Below are 10,393 nucleotides of genomic sequence, written 5' to 3' on the forward strand. Positions count from 1 at the left end.
TGCGTCAGCCAGGGGGTTGAACTAGATGATCTCCAGAGGTTCCTTCCAATCACAATATTTCTGTGATTCTAGGAGTATAAAGAAGAAAAGACAGACAGAAAGAAATGAACAACACATAGCCTTGACTGCCAATATGGTGGGATCCATGAAGAAGACCCAAAGTGGAGCAGGGGAGAAGTGTGAGGATGAAGGAGATGAAGTGATATTCTTTACTGACTGTTAACTCCCTCTTCACCATCCCCCCTGCTCTTCCTGGTGTTGGGGTGGCTAGATGAATTGGGAACAATGCAGTAATTTGAGCCTGGGAGAAAGTGTGAGGAGAATGGTCTTTAATATTTTTGTCATTGTTTCTCACAATCCCTATCTTTTTTAATTGGCAATAAATTAAATTAATCCTCGGCAAGTCAACACGTCTTTGCCCGTGACAGTGATTGGTAACTGATCTCCCTGACTCTATCTTCACCCATGACATTTCTGGTTTATTTTCTCCTTTTGTCCTGTTGAACCGGGAGTGTGAGTGAGTGAGCAGCTCGGTGGGTGTCTGGCTGCTGGGCAAGGCTAACCCACCACAGGACCGCACCTGGACTGCTGCGTCCAGTTTGGGGCTTCCCAGCACAAGAAAGACCCTGACAGACTGGAGCAAGTCCTGCAGAGGCCAGAAGGATGGTTGGGGCCTGGAGCACATTATGGACAAAGACAGGATGAGAGAGCTGGGAGTTTTTGAGAAATCCCTCAGAGCCAAACACTGGGGCAAGGACCCAGGCCAGTTGGTGGGATCGCAATCAGTGGAGATTTTCAATGTTTGTTGAGACAAGGCCATGAGCACCTGATCGAGCTGGGGCTGTCTGAGAAGGGGCTTGGCTGAGAGACCAGCTGTGTCAAGAGCTCTGGGACTTGTGTGTAAGAAGTGTCAGTAGGAAACTGGTTCCCTTTTTGTTAATAATGGCGGTGGAGTTGGGTATCAGTGAGCCCCAGAGGAGGACAGAGGTGACCATGCAGCAAAGGTCCCTCCTCAGGGCTGGGGGGTACAACCAGATGTGGAAATGGTCAGTGTGTGCGACTGATCTGGGATGGTTTTCCTACGGTAGCTTCCCTGGGGTGTCCAGGGACCATGGGACAGACTGGGCCTCTCTCTTCTGCACCTTTGGTGCCTTGCTTCCTTCTCCATGATGCCTGACTCTGCACTGTGAACACCCTTCTGTGTGCCCCCACCCTGCACACTCACACAGCTGAGCTCTACACTGCTGCTTTCCTCTCCCATGCACTTCTCAGCCCAGAATAGACCCTCCCCAGCTCTCCCCACCACGCCTGCCCTCTCCCCAGCCCAGCCCAGCAGAGCAGCCCAGCCTGGGCTGGTCCCACGGCAGTGCCCACTGCAGGGTGCTGCAGAGCTCCCAGGTACAGTCCCCAGCCCCTCTGAGGGGCACAGCAGCTGCTGGGGGGCACACAGGGAGCTCAGCCTCCCCATCAGTCCCAGGGATGGTGCTGGCCCCAAGGCCACGAGGAAATGGAGGCTACTCACTCGCTGCCTCTCCTGAATTCATATTGCAGGTGATGCCCAGCCCTGACTGAATTTGCCCCCTCCTCTGCTCCCACCAGCCCCACTCACCACGACAGCACAACTGTCCTGGCCCTGGGCCTCCTCCGGCACCTCCTGCATCTCTCCAGTCTCCCCTCCCTCTGCCTGCTGGGTCCCCACTCACTTCCATGGCACTGCAGAGTCCTTGTCCATGGATACGTCGATTTGGTGCTTTCCTTTTGGGGGACTTCACCTTTGAGGGTGTTTCACCTTCTGAGTCTCCATTCATTGCAACCCCAGGGCACGCTGTGAGTCCCCATCCTCTCCTCTCCTCACCCCTCCAAATTCATTTCCACAGAGTGTGGTATACGCCATCAGTCTTGTCATCCATGAAGAAACGTGAGAAGCTAATGGGAGCTCATGGACCATCTCCCCCCCAGGGACTCCAAGAGGAGAGCTCTTAAATCCAGACCATTTGGTCCAGTGGAACCCAGTGGTACCATGAGCTTAACTCCCAAAATATTGAGTACAAAAGGAGAACAGATTTTTTAAAAGACCAATTCCTTGGACATTTTCTTGGAAGCAACTTTGGAGGAAGAGCCCAGCCTTTAGGCACTGCACCTGGGAGACCCCCTTTTATTGAAGAGCTGCTATTGGACAGGCCACACCTGACACAGTGTTGGGCAAGAGTCAGACACAACAGGATCAAGCCTGGAGACACGGAGTATAAACCCAGAAAATTCTATATAATAAGGATTATCAGAAGAGACAAAAGCAGACTCGTGACCTAAGATAAACTCTGGGGAATGTACAGAGAAGGGGAGGCAGGTTATTGTTGGTGAAACAGCGTCCATTGGGCGAGTTTCCTTAGGGCATCCTTGAGCTCCTGGTTCCTCATGCTGTAGATGAGGGGGTTCACTGCTGGAGGCACCACCGAGTACAGCACTGCCACCACTAGGTCTGAAAATGGGGAGGAGATAGAGGGGGGCTTCAGGTGGGCAAACCCTGCAGTGCTGACAAAGAGGGAGACCACAGCCAGGTGAGGGAGGCACGTGGAAAAGGCTTTGTGCCGTCCCTGCTCAGAGGGGATCCTCAGCACAGCCCTGAAGATCTGCACGTAGGACAGCACGATGAAAACAAAACATCCAATTACAAAACAGGCACTAACCACAAGAAGCCCAACCTCCCTGAGGTAGGAGTGTGAGCAGGAGAGCTTGAGGATCTGGGGGATTTCACAGAAGAACTGGTCCACAGCATTGCCGTGGCAGAGGGGTACTGACAATGTATTGGCCGTGTGCAGGAGTGCATTGAGAAACCCACTGGCCCAGGCAGCTGCTGCCATGTGGACACAAGCTCTGCTGCCCAGGAGGGTCCCATAGTGCAGGGGGTTGCAGATGGCAACGTAGCGGTCGTAGGCCATGACAGTGAGAAGAAAATACTCTGCTGAAATGAAAAAGAAAAACAGAAAGAGCTGTGCAGCACATCCTGCGTAGGAGATGTCCCTTGTGTCCCAGAAGGAATTGGCTGTGGCTTTTGGGAGAATGGTGGAGATGGAGCCCAGGTCGAGGAGGGAGAGGTTGAGGAGGAAGAAGTACATGGGGGTGTGCAGGCGGTGGTCGCAGGCTATGGCGGTGATGATGAGGCCGTTGCCCAGCAGGGCAGCCAGGTAGATGCCCAGGAAGAGCCAGAAGTGCAAGAGCTGCAGCTCCCGCGTGTCTGCGAAGGCCAGGAGGAGGAAGTGGGTGATGGAGCTGCCGTTGGACATTTGGTCCCTCTGGGCACGGGGACCTGTTTGAGGAGGAATACACCAGAAGTTAGGGGAGACTTCTCTGAGCAAAATCAAAGCCATTTCCCACAGCCCCTGCCCCTGCTGCACACCCCCCCTTTGCATTTTCCAGGAATCCTTCCTCAGCTGCGGGGCTGGAGCTCTGGTGGGTGCTGGCTGAATGTGGCGTGAGGAGCAGGGCCTCTGCCCGCTGGCTGCCGAGGAGTCAGCCCTGCTCTGCAGCAGTGGGTTCCTGGGAAGGGTGGGGGCAGGGGCCAGTGCTGGCGTTTGACTGTGTCAGATGGAACCGCTCCTAACGCAGAAGGGCCTGTCAGCACCTGCACTCCCCGTGCTGAGGAGCTGAGGTGGCAGAAGGCACTTTGAGAGGCTTGGGGTTTTTGACAGCTCCCCCCATCTCCCCTGGGGAGTGTTCTTGGATGTCAGGAACCCTCAGCATTTCTGCTGCACTCAGGGAGATCAGAGTGAGTCCTGCGAGGCAAGAGGATTGCCTGTGGCTCAGAGCGCAGTGAGGGGAGCTGGTCTGTCCCCCGGTCTTGTTCCCAGCTGCCTTGGGCTTGCACCTTCCTGAGACGGAGGGCGATCACATTCTTATGTTCTGTTATGCAACCAGACACTGCTGAGAGCAGAGGGATCCAGTGCAGAGCACGAAATGTCCCACCCTTTCTCAAGGTCTCAGCACCCCACTTCTAGCCCAGGACACTCGTGGCTCATTTCACCAACCCCACAGCATTTCCTCAGCCAGAGAGTCTCTGCGTTTCTCCATGGGTGTTTCAGAGAACACAAGGGTGCTATGGGACAGCTTTGCATGCTGGAAGGCAGCTCACAGCTTGGAAGGACACCCCAAGGAGATAGCCAAGCGTCCGAATGTTGGCATCTCAGTAAGAGACAATTGACTCACTCCCCAGCCCCACAGGCTGCGTTGCCCACAGCCCCTCGGGTTAGAGGAAACCTGGGACACTTGTTCCCATCGACATGCCCGCACGAATGGACGAACAAGATCAGTGTGTGACTGCAGCTGTAACTCCCATCCCCAGAGAGCCTCACAGCAAGAACAAGAGAACAGTAACACAGACCAGTGGAGAAAGAAGGAAAAAGACAGTGAGGGTCTGGCTGAGCGAGGCAAGGGCCGAGGCAGCCGGGCACTCAGGACAGCGTTCCCCTCACCCAGCTGTGCAGCCACCTCCCAGACAGTGATAATGCAGGACAGTTGCCCTCAGCCCGATTGCTGGTCAGTGGGAACTGGGGACGTGGCAGGAGGGATGCCCTTGGCCTCTTCTGCTGGTCTGCTGGACAGAGAGGTGACTCCCACCCTAGACCCCATGGCCGGGAGGGCCGAGGGCTGTGCTGGGTGGCAGAGATGAAGGGGGTTGCTGAGGGAAGGCATCTGCACTGCAGGGGTGGCCGGGAGGTGCCCACATCTCCCCTGCAACAGGGCTTCCATTAGCAGGTCCTTCCTCTCCTGCCCATCTCTCCTGCCTGGAGCTGTCCCTGCCAGGAGCTCTTGCTCTGGCCCCACGGCTCTTCCCTGCCAGTGCTCACAGACCCCATCTCAGCCCCTGGGTGCCCAGCGCTGCCCTGCAGCCTCTCCGTGTGCACAGGGGGTAAAGAGCAGGTCCCACAACCCTGAGGAGACTGGAAAGGGGATGCTGGTGCTGTCTGTAGCCCCCAGAGCTAGAAACTGAACACACAGACTCAGGAAAGCTCCTTATCCAAACAGTCATCCCTCCTTTGACCTTCCAGTTGAAAACTCCCCCTGGAAATGTCCCACTGCCCACCCAGCCAACCAAGAGGAGAAACCTCCAAAGACAGACACCTTCCCTTTCAGGGAACTCCATCTTGAAAAGTCCCCTCAGAAATGCCTGGGGCTGAGCTGGAGCTGGAGCAAACCTGACCCAGGCAGCACCCTCTCGACAGCAGAAGGACCCTGCCCTGCTGGGGCTCGCTCCTTCCACCCACAGCTTCTCCCCACAGCGCTGTGGGGAGCTCCCCAGGCAGGCTGAGTGCTGACCCTGGCAGGCGGCAGAGTCCCTGCCCCAGCACACAGCCCCTGGGGTGCAGGGACCCTGCTGGGAAGGACAGCCCTGGGCACCCCTGCCTGCACACCCCTGCAGTCCCCCCCAGCAGAAGGCAGCCCTCATGCCCTGTCCCTCTGACCGTGCAGCAGGGAAGCCCTGCTCTGCACCATGTCCTCCTCCTCCACACCAGAGAAGGTGGGAGAGACCTCCTGAAATGTCCCACAGGCTGTGGCATGTGCCAGCTTTTGGACATCTCTCTAGGCACTGCAGCTTCTTTGCCCTGCACCCAGAGACTTACCATGTCAAGGGCTGTGAAGGTTTCTCCTCCCGTTTATTCTCAGCATCCTCCCAGCCCAGACTGCCTCTAACCTCTCTCTGCCTCGCTCCTCTCCCCTCAGTGCCTGCAGGCAGTGCCCTCAGCCCTGCTCCTGGGCAGAGCTGTCTCTCTGCAGCGCTGCCCGCTTGCCATGAGCTCCCTCCATCCCAGGAGCCCAGCCCAGCTCAGCAGCAGAGGACCAGCCCAAGGCAGCACTTGCTCTGCCCCCTCGGGGCTCCCTCAGGGGTGTCCCTGGGGAACCGACTGTGGAACACGCTGAAGTCATCACTGGTGTTTCCTCCCTGCGCTGGGCAGGGACACTTCTTTCCAGCAGTGGCATTTCCCCTATCAGAGACAGAGTTAGGTCGAAGAATCCCCTCTTCTTGTCCCACTATGAGACAGGACACCCAGCCAGGGAAAGGGAGGAATCTCCTCTACCTCCTGTACCCATGCAAACCACAGGTGACATCTGAGGTGCCAGAGGTGGTCCAAGACACGTGCAGGTCGCTGTAAGCTCGGATGGAGCAATTCAGAGGGACAGGGCAGCGCCTGGGGACATAATTTTGGAAGCCGGTGGGGCATTCCTTTGGCCAGCTGAAGTGACAGCAGATGCTGACATTTAGGACAATGAAACCTGCTCGTTATGTCCAGGGCAGCCTGTAGAGGTATTCCTCTGCGCAAATGAGGTCATTGCCATTGGGAGAGCTAAGTCTCGCTCTCTTCTCCATCAGCTGTGTTTACCACATCTCCATTGACAGCTATGGCCTCGCAGTGAGGCAAGTCCTGTCCCATCTCTACCCTGTAAAGACAGTGCTTCTCCCACATCCTTTAGTCATCCCTTTGATGATGCAACCAAGGAACAGACCAATGATTTTCACAGTGTTCTTGTCCAGCCAAGGACACCTTTCAGCAGCACCTTGTCCCTGCTGGAGATCAGCTTCACCTCCAGCACAGGCCCTCTGGGGCTGCAGAGACACCACAGGCAGCAAAACCCTCTCCTGCCAGGGCTGCACAGTCCAGCCCTGTTTCTCTCTGCTCCTGAGGACAGCAGGGTTTGCTCTCCCTAGGACACCTCATTTCCTCTTTACGTTGCCACCTGCCAGCCACCCCAGCATGCTCTGAAGCAAATCTTCTGCTTGTGTGGGAGCTTGGGCACTTGGTACCAGCTTTCTGGGTTACACATCTGAGCTCAGCCCTGGTGCCACGGCTGAGGTCCTGCACATCTCTGCTCTGACAGAAAGAACCTATATTAGGGAGAGGAAGGGGACAAAGTCTTATTTAACCAGCCTGAGGAAGTGTTGGGTCCAATGACCTCACGTCTTACTGGGGACTTTAACGACCCTGTGCATTGAGTTTACATGGGAAGGTTTTGGTAGTGGTGAGGGGGGCTGTAGGGGGGGCTTAGGTGAGAAGCGCTGAAGAGCTGACTCCATGTCGGATAAATCCAATTTCAGCTGGCTCTAAAATGGACCAGCCACTGCCCAAAGCTGAGCCAATAAGCGATTCTGGTGGCACCTCTGTGATAACACTGAAGAAAGATAAAAACCAGTGTGCAGCAGCTGTAGGAGAGAGGAGTGAGAAACATGAGAAACAGCCCTGCAGACACCAAGGTGAGTGAAGAAGGGGAGGGGCTGAGAGAGAGGCTTGGTGGGCACCGGGGGGCCAAAAGCCAACCCACCACCCCTGACGTGCACAGGAGAGCACAGTGCAAATGTTCCTTTAGGTGTTTGGAGGTTCTTTGCATCAGCTTTTTAGCCCAGCTGCCAGGTGGGCCAACAAATGTGATGCTCCCCTGGATCTGAAAACCTGTGTCATCCTTGGCAGCCTTGGCTCTAGCAGCAAAGAAATAGCGGAGTCTCAGCTCCCCAGGGGAGTGAGGAAGGAGAGCAGCAGAGTGCAGATGCCCGGTCTCCGAGTGGCAGACTTTGGCCCATTCCGGGAACTTTCAGTGGACAGTGTCACTCCAGGGGAGCAGAATTCAGCGCAACTGCTTCTCAAGGGCAGCATCCTCTAAGCACAGCAAGTCTTCATGCCAATACTCCAGCAAACAAGTGGACATCTCAGGACACCCGTTCGGCTAAACAGGCAATTCGTCAGGAGTCTCCATAGAAAAAGGGAAGCAGAGCGGGTGTGGATAGAGGACCTCACTTCAAAGAAGGAATTTAGAAATAGGGAGGGGTTTAGGAAAGCGAAAGCTCCCCTGGAGTTAATACTTGCCAGGAAGTCCAAGGGCATCAAGATGAGCTGTTAGCACTGAAGTTACAGTTCAAGAATAAACAACAGTAGTGTGTGGCACTGCTGAATTTAGTAAGAGAAGGTGCAGATCTGTCTGAGGCACTCTTTGTGCTCTTTGTGGCCTTTGTGCCTTGAAGCAGGACTCTGGAGGAGAAAAACCAGCAGTGGCTGTGGATCAAGTCAGGGGTTACTGGAGCAAGCTGAGATATTAACAGTCCACAGAACTGGCAGGGCTGAGAGAGCCAGCTGATGTCACAGCCAGGTCACTCTGTATTGTCTTTGCAAGTTCATGGAGATCAGGGAAACTTCCCAACAACCTGGAAAAAGTATGCTGCGTGCATCTTTCCACAAGGCGCAGAGGACAAGCTGGTGATCCAGAGGCTGTTCAGCCTCACTTTGATGAGGAGTGTGTTAGAGAGCATGTCTTTTGGATTCCATTTCTGTGAGTCTGAAAGAGAAGTGACTGGATGAACCCAGGGCAGATCATGCCTGACCATCCTCATTGCTTTCTGAGATGAAAGGACTGCATTTCCTGGTACGGAGATAGTATAGCTATTTATGTTTGATGATGTTTTTCTAGACAGTCTTCAGTCCTCAAAAAGAGAAGCACAGAATATCTGAACACTTTCCACTTTCACGTGTGATAGCAAAATTAACCTGAATTAAACCTGACCTATTAGGACAAAATTCAGCTGTGTATGGACTGACAAACCAGTGATGGCCTCCTCTCAATTCTTCCTTTTTCTCCCATCCCTTGTTCAGGCTTTAGGAAGACAGGAAATTGTTAAAGGTGAAGTTCTTGGATGCCAATGATTGAATTCTCATCCTCAGCCTCAGCTGAATCCCTTCTCCTGGGGCAACACTGAAAGGCCCAGGCTAAGGTGTTTCGCTATGTGGGCAGATGCCTGGTCCTCTATCAAGACAGCAATGCGAGCAATTGCACGACGCTACAGGTAATGAAATGGGACAATAATAAGTGAAGATGGCAATAAGTGAAGCAAAGCTGCACAGGCAGGCAAAGCAAATGAGGAATGAATTCACTCCTTCCCATTACTTCCAGGCAGATGTTTGGCCATTCCCAGGAAAGCAGGGCTTCGTCATGTGTAACGGTTACTTGGGAAGACAAATGCCATAACCACCAATGTTCCCCCTTCCTCTTCCTTTCCCTGAGTTTTTTATTGCTGAGCATGACGTCATATGGTACAGAATGTCCCTTTGGTCAGCTGGGGTCAGCTGTCCTGCTTGTGGCCCCTCCCAACTTCTTCTGCACCCCCCAGCCTACTCACTGGTGGAGCGGTGTGAGAAACAGAGGAAGCCTTGATGCTGTGTACGCACTGCTCTGCAATAGCTACAACACCGCTGTGTTATCAACACTGGTTTGGTCCTAAATCCACAGCACAGCACCACACGGGCTGCTATGGAGAAACTTAACTCCAGCCCAGCCAGAGCCAGTACAACAGTGGAGGTTCCTGTTTTGGGAGGGTGTGAGGGTGATAATAGCGAAGAACTTGAGAGTGGGGAAAAGGGAAGCAGGAAATGAAAGGTGAGGAAAAAGATGTCATTAGGGCTGTGTGGGGTTCCTGTGATGCAGCCCTGCACCCAATGTGAATTATTTCCACATCAGAGGGAACCCGAGTGCTTTCCCTAATCTTGACGACATGAAGGGGAAGGAATGAAAGTTTCATTCAGCCTGGAAGTGACCTTGCAAGATGCCTACATTTTTACTCAAAGCAAGGTCACATCAGATTACTCAGGGCTTTATCCCTGCGGGTCTTTGAAACTTCCAGGAATGGAGGCAGTGCACACTCTCTGGAAAATGTCTTCCCATGTCTGACTGTCCTCATGTGTCAAAAGTTTCTTCCTGTATCAAGCCTGACTCTCTCTTCTTCCCCAGGAACAAGGAGGCCCATTGCCTCTTGTCCTTTTGTCTTGCACTACAGTGTCTTCTTGGAAAGCGCACCGTAGGCAGTGCAAGGCTGTTACCTCCTCCCCCAAAACCCCTCCATTCTCCAGTCAGAACAAGCCCAGCTCCCTCAGCCCCTCTTAACAGGGCAAGTGCTCTAGCACTGACCATCTTGCTGGCCCTCCACTGAACTGGCTCCACTTGGCCAATGTCTCTCTGGCATTGTGGGGCACCAAAACCTGGTCAAGTGTTCTGGATGTGGTCTAACATGTGCTGAGCAGAGGAAGAGAATCACTGCCTCTGGCTGTGCACTACCACTGACCTGCACTCAGCATCGCAAACCCTCGCATCTCACTGCCCCCAGAAAACACCCTGAGACACCCATGAGGGAAGAATCCCCATTCCTAGGGTACTGGGCTCAGGGCTTGGCCATCCTCCTTAAGGAAACACATCAAGGCCTTTCACAGCCACTTACACGTTCATTTTTCTGCTTGTATCCAGGGCCTCTGAGTTCCTGCTTCACCAGCCCCCAGGGACAGTCACCTTGTCTGGTCGTTCCCTCCATGGTCTCTTCAGTGATGGCCCTCAGTGGGGCCCACTAACACCCTCAGAAACTTGG

The 10,393-nt window shown here is 54.2% G+C and overlaps 1 protein-coding gene across 1 annotated transcript; it reads right to left on the reverse strand.

Moving 5' to 3' along the window:
* Nucleotides 1-2,348: 2,348 nt before the first annotated feature.
* Nucleotides 2,349-3,284, reverse strand: LOC142076123 (olfactory receptor 14J1-like). Its single transcript, XM_075138507.1, has one exon. It carries the CDS (start codon nt 3,282-3,284, stop codon nt 2,349-2,351), a length of 936 nt encoding a protein of 311 aa, XP_074994608.1.
* Between the last annotated feature and the right edge of the window lie 7,109 nt (nt 3,285-10,393).

Source organism: Calonectris borealis, unplaced genomic scaffold, assembly GCF_964195595.1.
Source record: "Calonectris borealis unplaced genomic scaffold, bCalBor7.hap1.2 HAP1_SCAFFOLD_33, whole genome shotgun sequence".
NCBI lineage: Eukaryota > Metazoa > Chordata > Aves > Procellariiformes > Procellariidae > Calonectris > Calonectris borealis.

Bases quoted from the DNA above. Each gene is read 5' to 3' on its own strand.
- LOC142076123 (XM_075138507.1), bottom strand. From the start codon at position 3,284: ATGTCCAACGGCAGCTCCATCACCCACTTCCTCCTCCTGGCCTTCGCA.